Source organism: Lathamus discolor, chromosome 3 (assembly GCF_037157495.1).
Source record: "Lathamus discolor isolate bLatDis1 chromosome 3, bLatDis1.hap1, whole genome shotgun sequence".
NCBI lineage: Eukaryota > Metazoa > Chordata > Aves > Psittaciformes > Psittacidae > Lathamus > Lathamus discolor.
In genome coordinates, this window is record NC_088886.1 from 88,604,435 (window position 1) to 88,625,388 (window position 20,954).

General features: G+C 38.7%; 2 protein-coding genes across 11 annotated transcripts in view; one reads left to right on the forward strand and one right to left on the reverse strand.

Annotated features, from left to right (window-relative positions):
* DCAF17 (DDB1 and CUL4 associated factor 17) overlaps positions 1 to 854 on the reverse strand; it is an 18,923-nt gene extending 18,069 nt beyond the window's left edge. The window contains exon 1 of the mRNA XM_065670399.1: positions 122 to 854. Within this exon, the coding sequence (XP_065526471.1) occupies positions 122 to 286 (165 nt within the window). The 5' untranslated portion in view covers positions 287 to 854. The remainder of the gene's footprint in view (positions 1 to 121) is intronic.
* METTL8 (methyltransferase 8, tRNA N3-cytidine) overlaps positions 412 to 20,954 on the forward strand; it is a 27,990-nt gene continuing 7,447 nt past the window's right edge. The window contains exons 1-9 of one of the 10 annotated variants that reach the window (XM_065670404.1): positions 695 to 885; positions 1,266 to 1,378; positions 1,505 to 1,609; positions 6,804 to 6,959; positions 11,191 to 11,282; positions 16,487 to 16,878; positions 17,460 to 17,509; positions 20,062 to 20,125; positions 20,456 to 20,595. In XM_065670404.1, the coding sequence (XP_065526476.1) occupies positions 6,817 to 6,959; positions 11,191 to 11,282; positions 16,487 to 16,878; positions 17,460 to 17,509; positions 20,062 to 20,125; positions 20,456 to 20,595 (881 nt within the window). In that variant the 5' untranslated portion in view covers positions 695 to 885; positions 1,266 to 1,378; positions 1,505 to 1,609; positions 6,804 to 6,816. Of the gene's footprint in view, positions 472 to 555; positions 654 to 694; positions 886 to 973; positions 1,106 to 1,156; positions 1,175 to 1,265; positions 1,379 to 1,504; positions 1,610 to 3,913; positions 3,991 to 6,803; positions 6,960 to 9,315; positions 9,477 to 11,190; positions 11,283 to 16,486; positions 16,879 to 17,459; positions 17,510 to 20,061; positions 20,126 to 20,455; positions 20,596 to 20,954 lie in introns of those variants that run through there. The other 9 variants (XM_065670409.1, XM_065670403.1, XM_065670402.1 and 6 more) reach the window with 9 other exon arrangements.

Here is a 20,954-nt window from a genome sequence, read left to right on the forward strand (position 1 = left end):
CCCCAAACGCGTTAGCCAGCGGACCAGGGACTGCTCAAACACCTGACCGACGCTCAGCCCAGCCCGGCTGGCAGCCGGCACACGCAGGGGTGCAGCCAGCATCGGAAAGCATTGCCATTACCTGACATATTATCTGCCTGAGGAGGCCCAGGTTTGTTCTGTGGGCGACGCCAGCATCTCTAGCGTAAAAGCCAAGGGTCCTGCGGGTAAGGAGGCGGCAGACGTTGTGAGCCCCGGGGGCGGCCCTGCTCCTCCTCCCGTCGGCGGCGGCTGCCTGCGGGCACATTCCCAGGCCTCGGAGCAGGCTCTCCGTAAGCCCCTACTTGTAGCTCGCTCTTGGCGGGGCGAGCAGCCGGGCAGGGCCCTAGACCAGCCACCGAGCGGTGAAGCGAAGCGGGAAAGGCCCTTCACTCTCCGACTCCCGAGAGACGCAAGCCGGGGCCTTCCGACGGGATCCCGGGGCGGGGTCAGGTGCGCACGGTGCCTCCCCCGCCACCACAAGGCCGACTCACGGCGAGCGCCCGGCGGCGGCTTCACACAGCTGCCGTCCCCCCGCGGCCCGCCGGGGATTGTAGTTTCCGCGGGGGCACAGCCTGCATCTCCCGCCATGCCCCGCAGCAGCCCGCCGGCTCCCTCAGGCGCTGCGGCAGCCGGTAGGGGCGGGCAGGGTCGGTGTTGTGGCTGCGTGGCTAGCCGCAGTTAGCGGGCGGGAGCAGCGTAACCCCCGCGGCATAGGGGTGCTGCGGGGGGCCGCGGCGCAGGGGAAGGGAAGTTACGCAGAGGTCGGCGGGAGCCGGCGGCAGCGATCGCTCACCGGGGGCTGTGTCCAGGGGCCGAGCTGCGCTTTGAGGGACTGAACTAAATGCAGTGCGCGTCGGCATATGTGTAATGCAAGCTTTTTACCGGTCGTTTGCTTTAAATAAAGGCAGGAAGTTTTGTTAGTGATAGTTCAGTTAAAGTGGGAACTTGTATCTCCTTCCTCCTTAATGTCTTCCTGCTGCAGACTAACCATCTCGCGTTCGGAGCGGGGTGGTGCGACCGGGCGCTGCAGGCCGAGGGGCTGCCGGGAGGCCGGGGGTCCTGCGGCGCTCTCTGTCAAGCAGCAGTGCGCATGTGGTACCGGCCGCGAGTGGCTTTGGCTGCCGCGGTGTTGGATGGGTGTACCCGGGCTTGTGTGTGTCTGTGTGCGTGTGAAGGGATTTGTTTAAAACTCCAGAGACCAGCACCTTCTTGAAATATATGGCACTTCATTTTTGTGTTTTTAGAGCGATGTCCCAAAAGTTGTCACAATCATCAACAGCTGCTTGCCAGCGGAGCGACTGAAGTCTGTGGAAAAACTAGTTTCTCTTCCTTCCCAGAGGCCAGGCACCCAAGTGGGGTAATGTGAAAGTTGCTGATCTTTTATATTTCCATGCCTGTCCTTCAGGGTTTCTGAGTGAAACTTTTACTCTTTGCTGATACTGTGACAAAAGACAGATTCCTGTGATTTCCTGGTGCTTTGCAGATAATTGGATGAAGCGAGCTAAACATATAAAACAGTGATTGGCAGTCACAGCTCCACAGAGGAGGATCTGGGACATTGCCAGTGACATCAGAGGCGACAGGGCAGGTTGTATCTAAGCAAAGTCCATGTGGACACCTAGAGCCTGGCATGGGTGTAAATGAACTAGGTTCTTCAATGCAAATCATAGATAGCAGTAAAATGCATGTTGTTCTGTCTCTGTGCTCAGCATCTTTAATAGCAGAAAAACGTGTTGAGACAAATCATCTTTTGTTAGGCAATACAGTTGCATGTTCAGTGTTTTGTAGAAAATAAGGTTGAAAAACAGTTTAAGTAATTGAAAGATCTATTTGGAGACCTAGATGTGTGTTCACTGTGCACGTACGTAACGTGCATACATAAAGTCACCACAGCTTTTTTCATTCGCCTTTTTTGTTCTTCCCATGTAGGCACCCGCCAGCAGAGGGTGCACAGGTTAACTGGGAAGCCTTATTTCTGAGCTGTGGTTGTCACTGAATGGCTTCCTCCTGGCGGTAATCTTGAGAGTAGTTTGGTTTAATAAATCAGTTTCTTGTTGTATCGTGCTGTATACAACAGCATGGGAAATACGGGAATTACCTCATGGAAAAAGGGGGGAAATGAAAGGAAAAGGTAAAGGATTGCACAGAATACTTACATATTTAAATTCCATTACGTACAAACATTCATTGATATGTGAGAATACAACTTGTCTGTAAAATTAAACAAGTGTACAGGTATTTACAGGATTGTAGCCTAAAGAATTATTTGTGAATTTGCCTCTTTATGTTGCGCAGTATTTAAGAAAGTTCACAGAGTGACTGGTATCTTCTCAATTTCTATTATTCCAATTATTTTAGTCAATAATATTTATAATTACACTGTTTCAGAGTGTGCCTTTAATAGGTGTTAGCAAACACTGAACAGTAGAACAATTAACACTGAAAATATTATTATAAGTAGATTAATTACAAAAGTAGAAGTTCCATTCCAAGAATGATTCTAGGATATCAAAATATAGTTTTACCTTCAGTTGGAATAAAAGTATTCTTCACAAATGGAAGTATTTTTAATTATGTTAAAACACTTACTTGAAAGGGCAAAATAGTCTTTGATAGCGGTCAGAACATCTCTTATAAATTGGAATGATGCAGTTTCAACAAAACACTTGTGCAACAGGAGTATCACGATGGAGAAAAGAAGCCAAGAAGCAATTCTCAATGAATGCAAAATTAGGAAATGACATAATATTTTTTTTAAGCTCTCAAGGACTTTTAGCTCTCTGCTTTTCCCTAATAGCTCTTTGCCTGCTTTCTTACCTTCAGAGTGATTATGTAGTACCTACATACATTATTTTTGCCCAAATAATGTACCTTCAAGTTCTGTTGCTGATCTTCTGCATATATGGTGATCCAAGTAAATGTTTTCAGTATATGCGCAGTTTTATGTCCTTCTCTCCCTCCCTCTAATATTGTATGAATTATTTTCTCTTTGTTCTGCTCTTTTTTAACAGGCTACCTGGCAGGTAGTGTAAGAACAGGCTCCTCTTGCTCAACGTTTGTGTAGGTGTGGTTAAAATCGTATCTGGTGGGGTTTGTTTGTTTGTTATTATCTGCTGTTGCCTTTTAACCAATGTTACCTGTGTTGTGTCTACAGGAGTCAGAATAAATCAAAATAATTTTGTTTTGTTTGTCTTTTCCTCTCTGGAGTCAGTGCTCTGCACTAATTTTACTGAAGTTGCTGTGTGCCTACAGGGAGGTCTGCATCATTCCTGGTGATGATACATGGGAAGGAAAAACAGTTGAGAGTTTGGATCTGCTGAGTTTGGAAAGTTGTGAAATATACTTTAAAAAATATACACATTTGAAACAACAAGATACTATTGAAAGACAAGTCATGAAGCCCCAAGAGGGCATGTTTCGTCACTTGGCAGAACAGAATAGCATTAGGCATTCACTTAATGAATGAGTCTCGTTGACAGTAAAGTGTGTGTCCCCTCCTCGATTTGAACTATTAAGAAATATTAATATGTATGTATTTCAAAAACAATCACTGGCAATTCATAATTACACCTTCTGTGTTACCATTATCTTGAAGAATTTTGTACTTCATGAAATCGTTTGTGTATGATTGCCTCTTGCATCTGTTTACTGTAAGGTGTTTTGAGGTTTTGTAGTGTTTGGTGATAAAACAGATGAGCCGTGCTTTACAGGAGAGCATTGGGGATTAATTGTCAAATGCTGTGTAGATAAGCTTCCAAGTGCCAAGCAGAAGTAATTGTATTGAAGTTCATTGTTTCCAGAATACTTTTCCAACTAGACATGTAACATAAACTGTACATACTCTTTCTAATACAGGCTTTTTTTTTTCTTTATAACTGAAGCCCTACAAGTAGGCTTAGTGATTGGAGGTGGAAGAAGTTGTTAGCTTTGTAGTTGGGTGTCAGTCAAATGTCAGGATGTTTTCGTCCAGTAAGTTCATTCAGTTGGGTTCTTGGTAAAAAATGCATATACCTCCTTCTGCAGGTCCACCTTTAAAAAGCTATACTAAGGGTGTTGTATTAGATTGGGGATAGGAGGAGTTTTAAGGCTTTTCTCTTAAAGCTGCTCAACTCAACCAAGGCCCTTGTCCAGGTTTGTAACCATGACAAAATTCTAATGACCAAAAGGTAGTACTCCATGGGGAAAAGAAGTTTTCCACGTTGCTTCCATGTTACCAAGTGCATTTTTTCTTTAAAGGGTTTTTTTTTTTTTTTCCTGAAGATAGTTATGCTGCCACAAAATACAGGCATTTTTAATATAATGCAGTTTCATTATAACATCCTTAAAGATGAAGACTGAATTGCTTTGATCAACAATCAAACTTAGAGCCTTTCTGACTGTGGCTCTGAACAAGGAGATAACTCCTAATTCTTTCAGATAACATTTCTTGCTGTCCTGGCACCAGAGTGTGATCATCATGTGTGACAAAGAGTGTTTGGTTGTGTCATTAACTAAGTCATTTAGAGAAACAATCAAACACAGACTGGCTTCTGAAAGTTTGGTTTCTGAGATTTAGGTTTCCAAGTCATTTAGATATTTTTTTGAACTTCTAGTAGCCAGATTAGTCTGATGATCTATGTGTCACACTTTCAGGGATATACAGCATGTCTCCAAAGGGTTCCTTCACTGGAAGCAACAGTAAACTTAACTCCCCCACCTACCCTTTGCATTTTCTTGATGTTTCATAATTTACCAGCTAAAATTGTGCAATTATCACTCAAAGGATCACATTCTCATAAAAAGAGTTGCATCTCTGGATTTTACTGATGCGAGATCATCTTAGTCATCTGACTATAGTTCCCATCTGTGCATCTTTTCATGTTCTTACTGAGATATTTAGAAAGCCAAGAAAAATTATGTGACTAGCCTAGCAGCTGAATCATTGTGTTTTATGTTGAATATCAATGCTGGCACAGGAAATGCAAGATACTAACTCAGATCTTTTTGAATGACTGAATGAGGAAGAGGATTTGTAAACAGTTTGCAATGTAATCATGGAATCTTTATCCAGACACTTCTATAATTTAATAATAATAATTTTAGATCAGATTGTGGCTTGGGGCTTGGGGGGATTTTCTATTTGTTTTTGTTTTCAAGAACATTTCCTTTATGTAAATAACACATTTTGCAGAAATTGTCATGATGTCTTAATTTTCGTGTCTCAATTATTATTTCATAATACCCCATGTATGTTAATAATTATGCATTATGTTATGAAAAATGCATACATATTTTCAAAGACAAAGCACAAACAGTTTGTAGTAATTAAAGTATAAACTATTGCTGAGGCACATTAAAAAAAAAAAAAGCCATAATGAACTCGTTAACATTAGAAGAGGTTTTAATGTTTTAATAGGACTGAATGTTAAATTTTCACTGTATGCTGATGCTCCATATCCGGGTAATATTACAGCCGCAGCAGCCCAAATTTATCAGTGTTTTTATTTGGCTGTGACAGCCAAAAGCAAACCCCATTTTGTTTAAACTTTGACAAATAAAAATAAATTTTAATCTTTTTTCCTCCCACCCCCCCTTTTCTTTTTATGTAGGCTTAAACTGAACAAACAATGGCATTTTTAAAGCATGACTCATTCAAAACTACACCTTAAATGAGCAATTGTTCATTTCATCGAAGTGGTTCCCTTGCCAGGCTTTGTATTGATGTGTACAAATTAATCTTTTTTTATTCACAGTACAGGACTTGTGATCAAGTAGTACTGTTTTCCTCAAGATAAAAATCTCCATTTTGCATCCAGTTTGCACAGAATGTTTTCTAATAATGCCTTGTGCCTGTTCTTTTCTAACAACATTTTGTATTTCCAGTGCATTAAATTTGTATGTGTGGTTTATATAGAAGTGGCACTCGAAAAAAAATGGAAGGAAAAAAAGAACAAAGGCACATCAGGGTAAAAGTTGTAGGAGGGGTGTTTCATTTTACCCATCTCCTAGAAAGCCAACATTCATGAGAATATGCAAAACTAACCCCAAAAAAGCCTAACAAGACAAAATGCTAGTGGTAGCTACACACATTTTATCTTTCATTCTTAATACTGTATGGAAAGATTCCCAGTAAAATAAAGCAATATAGGGCAGAATTATACATGTAATAGAAAAATCTCAAGCACATTATAATTTGCATGAATAGAAGCTTAACATTTAAAGCCATTCATTTTGAAGGGCATTTTAAGCAGGGATCAGGAGAACTCATCGCAGAAATTTTGGAAGCCTTTCTGGGGTATAATGTTTACACTTAAAAAATATAATCCTTTTTTACCTATAAGTGTAAAGCCACAGTCACAAATGTGGAATGAAATCTTCTGAAGATTGTTACCTAGTGAGTGGGGTGAAAAATGTCAATTTCAATAACAGTATGTACCCACTAGAACAAGTGGTTTCTTTACTGATCTCTTCTTGCTTGTTGTAAAGGTAGAGTGTCAGACTTGTTGTTTTACTGTGTATTTCTGGGTTTTTCTCCTTGCCCTGCCTGATAGGTCTTTGAAATGATTTCAACTGAAATGATATTTCAACTGGTTTCATTCCAGGAGCCTGCTTTGGGATTATTTGGGCTTTCAGCACACTGAAGGGATATTGCTATTTTCTAAAAAGCCTTTAAATTGATATTATAGTAAAAGATTATTGCTAAAGCTGATATTGGTGCTTGATTATTTGACCAGTTTCTCATGTAAGTGACATAAACAATTAAGTTACAGCAAAACTGTAATTTGAGTTAATTGTATTTTCAGGTCTCTGAACAAAATGAATTTCATTACAAGGCTTTCTGCTTTTTGTCTGAGGAAAAGCAAGATGCAACAGAGGCACCAAAGTAGTAGACGACCAACTGCTCCACTTGGATCACGGATTTTAACTGATCCTTCTAAGGTTTTTGAGCATAACATGTGGTGAGATGTTCTTCCAATGCTGATTTTCATATATTTTTTGTATATTATTTACCATGATGAATAATGGTGTGTGGGTGTGTGTATTACAATGGATGGCTAGAATAGATGTGTAAATGAGAGAATTTGAGATTGTCACAAGTAACCTCACAGTTACAAGTGCTTGGTGACTTGTGTAAAAAGCTGCTGAACAAGTAGTTAGTCATGGACCGAAAGGCAAAATACTGTTATAGATCAGTAATGTATTAGAAGACAGATAGTGTAGAGGTAAGATAGTCCATGTTATTTATAATGGCAGAAATTTACTAGTTAGATACAATAACGTTGCATACTGTGTTAGTCCTGTATTCTAAAATGGACACATTTTGAAAGGAACACGTAAATTACTTGTATCCTTCTGAAGGTGTACTGAAGATGTTACAGGAAGTTCAGCAGAGATTTCCATACAGTGCACAACTGTCAAAAGAAGTTGTGTCTTAACATAAATAAGGGATGTAATTGCAGAGAAAACATTAACATGTAGATGTTAACAAGAATAAGAATTGCCCTGATGTGCAGCAGTACAGCTCCATCACTAAAAGGTGTTCTTGTGGTTAACATGGGCTCAGAAAAGAGCGAGAATGCTAGTCAACACAGCGGAAAAACTGACACTGAAAAGCTAGGATTTTTGACCATGGAATGGAGATGAATACCAAACAGTAAGTGATACAGGAAGTTTTAGAAGGATGGAAGAACATCTATGTAGAAAGTGGAAGAATATCTACTTAAGCTATTTGGAAGACCAGTTTTTCTTATTCCTATAGTTCATAACTTAAGAACAAGGAATATTTCATGAAAAGAGAAGTGGGGATTTTAGAAGCTATACAAGAAATTATTTTCTACAGAATTTTAAAATATATTTTTTAATTATGCCACACACCATTTTTGAGAACAAGGATTTAATTTAGCAAAATTTAGAAAAGACCCTGGAAATGGCCAATGATAACCAGTCATGGTCTAGTGGAAAGTGTCCCTGCTTGTGGCAGGGGGGGTTGGAACTAGATGATCTTTAAGGTCCCTTCCAACCCAAACCATTCCATGATTCTGTAAGTTCCTTGGGCAAGGAAGCTGGCTGGTTATTGCATTAAAAGTGGGTATCTCGGTGTCACAAATCTATATGCAGTGTAGTTCTTGAGCATCTTCCAGACTTGGTACCTCCTGCCAGGTGGAAAAATCCCTTACTTGCATGAATGCTGGTTCAAATGTGGGCTATACAGTCAAGGTAGAAAAAGATTCTAAGAAAAAAGCTACCCTTTTCCTGTAACATTCTATCTCAATGAAACTCAGCTTTAATTTTTTTATTTCCTTCCAAATAACTGATCATTGTAGTTTCAGTTTTTATTTCTAGGATTCGGTAACAGTCTAACACAAAGTTGTCAGGCTCTGATGCAGGTGGTTGGGATGGAATGTGAAGGTGGGATTGAAAGGAACAGTGTTGTTCAGAAAGTGAATCTGCAGATGAATCCGTGCAGCTCAGAAGGGAAAATGGGTAAAACTGTGTTGGAGTGGAGGTTGCATGGAAGTTGTGAAGAAGGTCTTGATAAGTCATGAACCTAGTGAAGTGGGAGGAGGTCCTTGGATCTGAAACTTGCAGAATTGGCAGGGTGCTCAACTAGGGAGATAAGGGGGCTCAGGATGTGTGATGGTTGAGCTAAGTAGATTGTGCAAGATGAGCATGACATATTCATCTTCCCTAGCACTGATGTATAAGGATTTATTTCTTTTTGTTTTCCACTCTTTCATACTTCATAAAGTAGCATCCTTCTTTTTGCCTGTAGTGGATTGGCAGAGAGCCAAGGGCTGCTACCATTGCTGCTAGGAATACTAAGCAAATTAAATTTGGGAACTAATGCTTTAGATACTTGCTGTGGTGCTTTTCTGTCATTTTGAGAGAGAAATAATGAATGATGCTAAACACTGGAGCTAGAAATGTCTGCTTCTATTCAGGTTAGTAATTGACATAGTTTTCATGTATTAGTTTTCAGAGATAATTAAACCCTATGTTAGCAAACAAGTTAATGGAAAAGGGCTAAGTCGAATAAGCTGAACTGAAAGTAGCATTGCTTGATCTCATGTCAGGCCTACTCATGTTAACAGTTTCTGGTGTGGTTAAAATTGATAGCTTGCTTTACTGCTAGCAGTGTTCATCTTAAAATGCTTCCATATTTAAACACTTATGTACTTAGAATTCTTCTATATTCTGTGTTCCTGCCAACTTGTGTTGCTGAAGGAGCTGCCTCATTTGAAGCATCCAAACTACGTAAACAGTTTGCATAAGAACTGTGCTATGTCCACTCTTTTGCAGATTTTGATCAAGAAGTGTTGCTGCAGTCCTGTTGTTCAGGGTCTTCGGTATAGCAATTTCTAGGAAAGAGCCAAAGATCTTCCTTCAGCATTATGAATTTCCAAGGGGGACAAAAGGGAAAAAAATGTTATTGATGAAGATGGAGGACTTCAGGCACCTATAGAGACAAACACACAGTAATGGATTAAAACTTATCAGCTAAAGCTTATACCACAGCAAGTCATCTGTCAGAAGGGCTGACTTTATATTATTGTAATCCAAATAGTGCTTGGTTTTAGCTTGCTGGAATAGGCAAGGTCAAAAACAGTGATAGCACTGAGAGTAGCAAGTCTTTCCGCCTGGTAATGCTTGGGTCATTCAGTTTTATTCTACTATAGCATGTCTGTCAGAGCCTTGACACTGCACAGGAACATTTGCTATACGAACAAATACAGGAAGGGGAGAGGCAACCTGCTGGGGACAATAATGAGAAATATTTCAGTAGAAATGCGGAAATCAAGTCTAAGGCAAGCAGACAAATACATACCAATTAGTCTCCCACAATTAACAAAAGAGGAACAGTGAGGGTCTAAGAATTAAATTACCTGTATGTCACCAAGCATGGAACAGGAAGATGCTTGTTAGCTTTTAGAGACAATCAACTCTTTTCAAGTTGGCACCTTGTTCCTTTTCCCATAGTAACCAAAGGAATTTTAGTCATAAGCTTTTGTTAATTGATTTCAGTAGGATTAGGATCTAATAGATTACTTGAATTATATTATCTAATTTTATCTGATTTCTGAAGCTGTTCAAATTGGACAACTTATAGGGACAGCTAATTTGCTTTTAAAAGCTGCCAGCAGCACATTTTTGGGCATTGCCTTTGTGGCCTGATCCAAACACAGAATCTGCAGGGAAGGCTGTTTAGTCATCAGTGTCAGATCTTGGCTTGGTTCCTCAACCCTTTAATAGATTAATATAACATTTATTTAACCACTTTACACAAATACAGATAGCAAAGACTCTGGAACCATTGAAGTGCTGCTTCTCTTTTCTTATGAATGTCTCATTCCTCATTTTCTAAATGTTTCATGTCTCTATTCCCCAAATAAGTAAAATCCTGTTCATCAATTCCACCTGTTCCACTTGAATAAGTGGATTATCCTCTCTGTTTTCAGGAACAGCTGATTGCTTTGCTAAACGACCTTTGTTCCTCATCATAAACATTAGCAATGTGAAAAATTTCTTCCATCAGGGTGTTTGTTGATAGGTCTATTATTATATCCAGCTAAACACAATTCTAATGGGACGCTCAAAATATGTTCCTATAAGTGTACTAAACTGGCAAGATATATGTTAAATCTTCTTAATGGCTTTAAGACGAAAGAAGGTAGATTTAGATTAGATATTAGGAAAAAGTTCTTCACTGCGATGGAGGCAAGGCACTGGCACATGGTGCCCAGAGAAGCTGTGGCTGCCCCATCCCTGGCAGTGTTCAAGGCCAGGTTGGATGGAGCTTTGAGTAACCTGGTCTGGTGGAAGGTGTCCCTGCCTATGGTGGGGGGGGTTGGAACTGGATGATCAGATGATCTTTAAGGTCTCTTCCAACCCAGACCATTATAAGATTATTAAGGGAAAAAAAAAAAAGCATACTACTTCAGGTTCTTTGCAATTAGCAGATTTTTCTTCATCCGTTCAGTTTTACCTAACTAGTCATTCATTTTTATCTATCATACACTGAAACTTGGGGGGGTGGGTGGGAGTTTTGTCAGTCTCCTTGTGGGCATTTGCTTGCATTCAAAAAAAAAGCATATTTAAGACAGTATAGTTCATTTGTCACTGTTTTACCTGGGAAAAAAAATATTATGGGAAATCCTGTTTAAAGGCTGGTTCTTCAACTGCCTTTTGCAGGGATCACATGCAGTGGTCACAAGAAGAAGAGGAGAATGCCAAGGAAAAAGCAGCAGAGAACTCACTTGTGAAAGTCCAGTGGGAAGAGCAAGGTAACAAATTCCTAATAGCTTAAAAATTCCTTTTAAAATGCTATTTATTAAAGCAATGAAAGATCCTTCCAAATCCAGGAACTCTTTCTATTTGTACATTTTCATATCAAAATTTGTTCATTGTGGGCTTTTTTCTTTTCTTCCCGACCCTCTTTTTTTTTTTTTTTTTTTTTTTTTTTGTGGCCTCAAAAGGTTGTCTCAAAGTGTATTTTTCTAGCATTTTAGTTACTTACTTGAGCAATTTTGTATTTTGGGGGGTAATAGGCTTTATGTAAAACAAATACATTAGCATGGTGAGTTACGAGTCCTGACTTCTGCAGTTCTTCAGAACGTTACACAGGACTGTTATTTCTTGTTCCATAGGACTGTTACTTCATCAAAAGGAAAGAATTTTCAGCCAGCTAGGATGCTGGGGATGAAAGTTCCCAAGTTCAAATGCTTTTTAGTGATCTGTGGACTGTTTAGAGAGCTAGTGTTTGTACATTCACCTCCCGTATGAAGACAGGCTGAGGAAGCTGGGGCCTAATAGCAGCCTTCCAGTATCTGAAGGGGGCCTATAGGGATGCTGGGGAGGGGTTCTTCTTCAGGGACTGTAGTGACAGGACAAGGGGTAACGGGTTAAAACTTAAACAGGGGAAGTTTAGATTGGATATAAGGAGGAAATTCTTTCCTGTTAGGGTGGTGAGACACTGGAATCGGTTGCCCGGGGAGGTTGTGAGTGCTCCATCCCTGGCGGTGTTCAAGGCCAGGTTGGATGAAGCCTTGTGTGGGATGGTTTAGTGTGAGGTGTCCCTGTCCATGGCAGGGGGGTTGGAACTAGATGATCTTGAGGTCCTTTCCAACCCTAACTGTTCTATGATTCTATGATTGCACCATATTTCAGTTAAGTGCTGTGAAAGCTGCACTGGTCCCAGCTGGTCCCGGGTTGCTGCCTTGGCCAGGCTGAGCTGGGAGTGCTTCAGGAAGCAGTGTGTTCACTTTGTATGGAAGGTGTTCCAATACACCATGCAGAGTCTGCTCTGTAAGTTATTAAGCAATTTTGTGCCTGTCTTCATAAGGGAATGTTCTGCGTTTCTGAAGAGTGATAGCTCTAGGTTCAAGCTGGGAAACTAAAACTTAGACTAAACTGTAGGATAGTTATGCATGCTAGAGCTGGAGTATCAACTTGATAGTAATATAGCAGACTGGATTCTTAATTTGTTACTTTATTAGAAAAATATTCTGAGAACAATTACTTGGATGTCCTTGGCCTCAGCTAACTTAGTGTGTCTTGAACCTATCAAATTAGCTGGTGTCATTATGATCCTGTGTTCAGTTTTGTTGATGTAACTAGGGCACATGTTGAAGTTCATTTGAATTACCTGTGAATGTGTCTTGGATTGTGTGCCCTTTATCACTTTAAATACCTTGGGATAGTCATCCTGCCCTTTTCTGTTGCTTCTCACATTCTGTACCTAAACACAGGAGTACAACATTTGTTTTTTAAAAATTACATCCAGTATTTTCATTTGGTTTGTATAAAAAGTTGAAAAAGAGCTCATAATTGAAAAGTAAGCTGTGTAACCATGTGGCTCATGGAATCTTTCTTTCTTCATCTACAATCAATTAGAACTTAGTTTGTACTAGCAAGAAATTGAATAATCAGGCATTTGTCTATTGCCAAGAAATACAAGAATCCACGGACATTTCTCATGAATGCCCCTCTGTTTAGAACTTGAATAGGTGAGCATTGCTGATAGTGTCCCTTCAGAAAGTGTCAGCTTCATTCTGCAAGTGGAAGTACATTTTGACCTATTTGTGTAAACAATGAGCTAGACCGAAGCTAATGAGCAGGTTATTTTGGGGCTTTGGAATCTGCAGTAAGGGGAAAAAGACAAGACAAATTTCAACAGTTTTATTATATCCCTAAAATAGTGATAGATTATTCTGGTGAGCCTTGTTAAAACAAGAAAAGTTGAACTGAATGAACTCTTGGTACTACCTTTAGGAATTTGATTCACTTATTAAAACATGCCTGCTAGTGTCAAAAGATTCTGTTACAGAGAAAAATCTATTGACTAAGTAAGGAATTTTTTTTTCGTTTGAAGGCCCTAAGTTTTAAATTTGTCATTTTTACATGTTTTGGAAAATTTAGTAGTCAGGCTACTTAAATATACAAAATGAAGCAAAGAAAGGATAATACAGCTGCATGCATGGTTATTACACCATGGTGCAGGAGTGACCAGTGAAAGAATTAAACATAGTGTCCTTTCCCTTGAACCTACCTAATACCATACTAACACAATTTGAAAGGCTGGTTTTAGCCGTTGCTTTCCTTCAATTCTGAAATCTGGAAGACTTGATGGTAATCTAAATACAAGTCTATTTAAAATATTAAATGTATACGGTATTTAAATACAGTCTACAAGTCTGACCAGACTTTTAGAAAAGTAGTGACTATAACAAGAGATGATAGTGGTTTAAGAACCTTTTGAGTGGAAGTTGTGCAGGTTTTTTTATACCGACTCTGAGCAGTCTATGAATGTGCAACTTGCACTGTTGAAATCTGGCCTATATGACCTCGATCAACACTGCACTTATAATATAAAACAGATCTGTTCAATTACTCTGCATGGCTGGGTCTTGCCCTTTAATAATACAATTGGATGTATTAAATGTTAAATTTAAGAAAATTATGCAGATTTCTAGGACAAGGCATTCTGCCACCTCCTTGTCACTTCCCACTGCCTGTCTGTGCCTCTAATGATAATTCCCAGCCTTGTTTATCTCTGAAAAGCTGTAGTGATTTAGGAAATAGTATTTTAAGATTTAAATGAGAGTATTAGGAGAAATGCACCATATATTTATTCTGTGCCTTTATATTCAAAGAATGATAGGGTCAGTGTAAGTGGGTAGGGACAATATAAAAGGCAACACATTATATGACGTACACTTAGCAAGAGATATGAAGAATAATGAGAAACAGTTCTGTAAATGCTTGGGGAACGGGGAGGGGGGAAACAAGAAAAAAGTTTGGTTTGATACTTAGGAGGGATGAGGAAGGGAAAACCATCAACAAAAGGGACGTTGAGAAAGCTGAAGTTCTTATCTTTTTATCAGCCTTCCTTTGAAAGAGTTAGCTGCAGTCCAGTGGCTAGCACAGTTAGTGCTAGGGAGAAGGAGGAAAGATCTTGTTCTCATACTGAGAAAGAACATGCTACAAAGTACATCCATAGAGCACAAAAATGACTGGGAAAGCAGAAAAGAGAATATTTACTTTTTTAAAAAGGGAGGGCATAAAAGAGAAGAGTCAGATAATGAGTTTCAATTCCTGGAAAAATACTGGAAGAGTTAATCCAGAGCTTGTAAGACCCTGGGTTTGGAAGAACAAAGGAGATGAATACTGGCCAACAAATATTTTTCAGGAATAAATCATGTAAAATCAAGCTAATTTCCTTCTTGGAGATGGTTACAGGCCCTGGGGATAAGGAAAAAACAGCAGACGTCTTGAAATTTATCCTTAGTCAGGCTTCTGACTTGCTTTACTTGACATTTTCATAAGCAAGTTAGGCAAGCAAGAGCTAATGAAACTGCTTTCGGGTGAATGAATGCCTAGAGAGATTGTTTCAGAATGGAAAGTGGTGCTGGGCATAGAAATGTTTTGTTCCATGTCCAGTTCTGCTTGTTTTTTTCATTAGTGACCTCAGGAAATGGACGACTTGAAGATGATATTAAGTGAAGAGATGTTTCAAATATGGTGAAGGTTGGGATTAGGATTCAGAAAGATCTGGACAAATGGAGGGGGGAAGGATCTGAAAGACAAATATTTGCTAAAAATAGATGCAGAATATTTGGCTTAGGAATAATTCCTTGAAAAAAAATACTAGCTTCTGGAACAATTGGCTAGGTAGTCATTTTGCAGAAGAAGATCTGAGGGTTGTGGTGAATCACTAGCTGAATCAGCAGTGTCATGCTGTTGCAAAATGGCAAACTGGGAGTTATAAACAGGATTACAGCCTGTAAGCCTTGTAAAATAGTCCTTTTGCTGTGTGTTGATAATTCCTTTACCAGAATACAGCAACAAAAAGTACTAAATCAGTTGGAGAGTATTTAGAGGAGAAAAATGAAAATGATCAGAAGTCTAAAAGGCATGACTTCTGTAGCAAAAAGGAAAGAGTTAGGTTGAGACAATGCAGAAAAGAGATTGTTTATGGGAGACATAGTAAAAGACTTCAAATAAATAAAAAGGTCTTACAAAGAGAAGTGAGTAGTCTTTGCTGTATTCGTTTGGTTAATGGGACAATTACTAGACTTAAGTTGCAATAAGGAAATCTCAGGTTAGTTATGGGAAAAGGCTTCTAACTGTACAGATGGTGCAGGACTGTAATATATTACTGACAAAAGTTGTCAAACTGTATGAAAGATGACATTTTAAGAACAAGTTGAACAAATTTCCATGGAGAAGGGGTATGAATTCCCTGACTGGATGAGATCCCTTTCAGTCCTGTCCTTTGTCATTCTAATGTTCAGTTAGAATGTTTTGTGAATTAAGAGTTAAAACAAAGGTCTATTGTAAGACTTTCTGAAGTGTTTTGAAAGTAAGAAAGCCAGTATGTTGCTTCTGACTGTATTGTTGTTTTCTGTCAAAACTGCATTGTTGAATGGTTAAGAATGAATTACTGTCTATTGGCTATGAGGTAGCATTTATCACTCCATTTCACAGAACTGGATTTCTAATTCATGGTTTTATTGAGAGATGACTAGCTACCCACAAATCTGCAATTGTTCATAGAGTTTCATAAATCATTAAATTAATTTCAATTTAGTATTACTTAAATAGGAAAAACATGGAGGACATTTAATTGAAAAGATACATTGTTTTTATAATTTGAGACATGAAAGCGTGCCTTAGAAATTTAGGATTGCATATTTCAGTGATGCTGTTCCTTTATGTCACTACATTTGGGGAGGTGGGAGGGAAAGATGATCAGAAAGCCTGTCTGCCCCATCTTAAGTGACATAAAATCTAATTAAACCTTCATGGGAGTTATTTTGGGTACAGATTAAGTTCAGACCCCAAATCCATATGTTTTTATTTAAATGTGTACACTGTGGGAAGCTATGGGTTTTTAAAATGTAAATTTGGGGTCCGAATTCCGTGTTGCTTTACAGTAATTTGTAGCTAAGCTCATATTCACAAAGTTTTTATTTCATTTTAATTTCAGATAAATATGAGAGAGAAGCCAGTAAATATTGGAATGAATTTTACAAGACTCATAAAAACAACTTTTTCAAGGATCGCAATTGGCTGTTCCTGGAGTTCCCAGAAATTCTTCCAGAAAAAAGGAGAGAAAGGTTGAAACCAGAAGAAAGATCTTCAGAACTCACAAAAATAAACAGTACCAACAGGTTTTCACACAAAGATGAAATGTTTGAAGAAGGAGGAAAATATTTGAAGGAAATTTATGCAGGTGGCTCTACTTCTGTACGAGGAGATGTATATAATAAAACCCAAGCAAAGTCTCTTACTGACAATCCTCAGGGTAAAAACTATGGAGAAGAACTTGGCAGGCTTGAATCTTTCCCTGGTAGTGATGCTACTTACAGAATATTAGAGGTAATGCACTGCCCATGTTCCTACCCATCATATAGAACTCCACTTAATTGCTCAAAACCCTGGTAAAGACTCTTAGTAAGTATCAAGAAAGTAAGCATTTAGAATTTGACAGACTACATTCATTTATGGCAGAAACTTCCAGAGAAACCTAGGATCTGAGCTTTGTTGTAGCCATAAAGTTTCTTCCAAATCAGAATTTAGGGCTAGATTGTGAGTCAGTTTTCACTGGAAGCTGGGTTTCTAATTTCCTAAGGAAAGTTATGTCTTAAAGTGCTTTTTTCTTAAAGTGCAACTACTTGATGCATTCTTGCCAAATGGTGAAATTGGGCAAGAATACTGCATTTTCCTATGCAGATTGAGAGCTGGATCCTCGCTTAACTTTAGAAAGACATACAGGAGAAACATGATCATAGAAGTGATTTGAGAACTGTAGTATGAGCTGTTTATACCTTTTCTCTCCAACATACCTTCATGTCTAATGGGTCCTACCTACCAACAGACAACAATAAGACAAAAATAAAAAACATAGGAGGTCTTATTTGTTCATTTATTTTAACTTTTTGTTTCTCTTCTGATTTTAGGTTGGTTGTGGTGCTGGAAACAGTGTCTTTCCTATTTTGAAAGTTCTATGGTATGTAGTATGGATTATATTTTGAAAGTTCTATGGTATATGTTATATAGTGGTATGTATGGATTTTCAAATATGAAAGTTCTGTTTTCATCTTATTTACTTTCTTCAGTTGTTGGTGCTAGACCAATGCTGCAGGAAGTGTTAAGTGGACTGTTTTACAGCCCGGAAATCTGGATTGCTTGCAGATCACAAATACTGCTGGTAGCATCAGTACAAGATATTCCTCATGCTGGTCAACCTTAGTTTTTGGGGGACCATATTTGCTGACAAGGTTTGTCTTCAGGTGCATTCAGACTGATTTCTTGTAGTTAATCTTGGGCAAGTGAATACTCTCTTGTCTTATATGCCACTGTACAGCTATCAGATATCTTTTCAAAAAGCCAAAATCAGAGACAGTAGGTAATGGCCTATGATCTACTGGTAATAAGTTGTATTATTTCTGAATTTGGCTGGTACACTTTGTCACATTGCTCAGGTTTTAGTGTCAAGGCAGGTATAAGTCCTGCTTTGCATTACTTAATTCTTTGAAACATGTTAATACGCTTGTCTTCCTGTTTTAGAAAAAGCTGTTATGATAGAATGTCCTCCCTTCCATGTATGCAGGAAGGTTTTATTGGTATGGCTTAGTATGTATCAAGGGTTGAAATAGATTTCCTTTATTCATGCCTCCCAAAGCTTGAATACGACAGAGTTCATTATTCTATAAATGAATTCTAATTGCTCACATCACCACTATACAAAAATACTCCACTTGGCAGATAGGGAAACAGAGCAGGAGGAATCAAGAGATGCACCAAGGTTGTGTATGAAACTTATTAGTATTAGCAATGCATCTTCATCCCACAACAAGTGCTTTGCTTTAGTCAGCATGTAATGAAAGGGGAGCCCCGTTTCATATGAAAAGTTTGGAAAATAAATAAATATATATATATATATATATATATAAAAGTTACCATGTGGCTGTATTAAAAAGGAGGAGACAAACTTCTGTGTTTTTGTCACATTAGTGAGGCATTAGTCATAGGTTGGCATTTTTGATAATTAAGAATCCACTCATTAGGTATTTTTCTTGGAGATCTCTATTCTTATGCAAATCCTTTGATCAATCACATCAGTTGGCTTACTGAACAACTCACACACTTGTCTTGTATATGACCTGATGGAAACATCTCTTAGCAGCCCTGGCTTTACAACAGTTGGTTTTACTCTGAATTTAATAATACAAAACTCACCCTCTTATACCTATAAAAAGAAGCCAGTATCAAGTATGAGTGTACCCTGGCTATAGAAAAAAATTCCACTTAGGTTTGTAATGTAACTTTTAAACTGCTTCTCCCTGTCCCCCTTAAATTTTAAGTTAATGCTTTTTGATACAGTGCATCATGAAATCACCATCCAGATCCAGCTGTGTCTTTGTTTTAAGTTGACCTACATAGCTCCTATTCTGTTGTAAAAAAAAAAATTGAAATAGCATCCTAGTAAGTCAATTAGGTCATCAGCTTAACCTTTCCTGAGGGACTGGTTGGGTCCAAATCCTGGCTGCTTGTCCTCATCCATGATAAATATCTAAACTCCTCAACTCTCATGGTGGGCACAGAGCTGTTAAAAGTTTTGCTGAGCAGCAAGTATGAAATATATTTTGGTCCACAAGAGTTCTTCTGTTGAGCCCTCAGAGAGATGTCACTTGCTCAGCTGCGTGTACTAAGATCTTATAGGCGCTGTCAGAGTTTGATTTGCTTTCTAATGAAGCCATCTGTCCAAAAACTCAAATATTTTTAAAGAGAGATTAATTGATCATGAGCTGGCTGTGAGTTCATCCCTTGGTAGATTTTGAGGGGGTTGCTCAGTTTCTCTTAAATATATTTTTTTAAGGTAAATGAAATTCTCCCAATTGGGAGTTACTTGTATCTCATGAATAGTACAAGAAAATTTGCAGCTGGCTTAGTCTTGGATGGGAAAGGAAGAGAAAACAGTGCTGCAGGAAACTCTTATTCATCTTGGCTTACAAAACAGAGGGGATAATGGAGGGAAACAACCAATACTGCTTGCTTAATCTAATCAGAAGCACAGCAAGGTGGCACGGGGGGAACCCAAACATCTACAGAACTGGATGACTTTTGCAACACCCGCACCCCTGCTCAAATCATGTTGCTAATTAAACTGCGTACATGGGCTAATGATAGAGACCTAAAGCAGTGCTTCTGTAAGAAAATGTGACCTATTAATGTGCGTTTATGTAATACAACACCAGGACATTGTCATCAATCCTGACAGCCCTCTGTGACCTTCTTTCTTTGCCTTTTCACTTCCTCCCTGACAAGGCTATAATTCTCCTTTTTATACTAACTGCCTGTTGGTATTCTTATGAATTTGTCTGCCCTATTGGTTCGTTACAACCTATGTGGCTTTCCATGTGATAGACATCAATAAGACATGCTTGATCAAGCCTGTGGAGAACCCCAAAGGGCCTTCTGTAGTTCCATGAACACTGATGTAGACTTTCATCTTTTACAATAATAATTTTTTAACTCATGTTGGTTTTGTTTTCTTAGCAATACACCTGGAACATTTCTGTACTGTTGTGATTTTGCTTCAGGAGCAGTGGAGCTGGTAAAGGTAATTCATATGCTCACTTTAGAGTACCTTGTAAGCCTGTAATTCAGGAGGGTGCCAGGAAGCCGTCTTCATGAAAAAGAATGTGATAGCTTTGACAACTTTTAACTGAAGTTTTCAATATTCCAAAGAACAAAGTCTTACTGTATGTGGAGAGGAATGAATACCATCAGTGAGCTTGCTTCTCAGCTTGAGTATGATACCAGGCAGAATAGGCTTTTATATGAGATGTTTTACAATGCTGAAAATTGAAGAAAAAAGTTTCTTGAGTCACAGTAAACGTATTAACTACTACTGTTCTCTCTGTGTCTCTTTTCATCTTTTTCCTGACAGTCACATTCGTCCTACAATTCAGCCTGGTGTTCTGCCTTTGTTCATGATGTGTGTGATGATGCTTTACCCTATCCTTTTCCAGATGAGATCCTGGATGTCATTCTCCTTGTCTTTGTGCTTTCTACTATTCATCCTGACAGGTAAATGAAGACAAAAGGGCAAAGCAAATGGGTTAAATCTCTTTTATCACCAGAGGTTTTCAAGAATAGCCAAATAAGATAATGAATCCTTAATATATTATTTAGAAAACTGCAATATATATATATATTTATAACAAGGTATTGTAAATGCTCTTTCCCATTTTCAGGCTTCAAGAGAAAACCTGGTCAGGCTAATTCATTAGCGAGCCTCCTGTCTCCATCAAAATACAAGGGGTATATTGTAACTAAATACATCCCTATTAAAAGTGACAGTGGTTCAAGGCAATTATGGTTAAAAACCCCAGACATCTAGTCTTCTAGAAAGAAATTGGTTTTAGTGATCAAAACCAAACACTCAT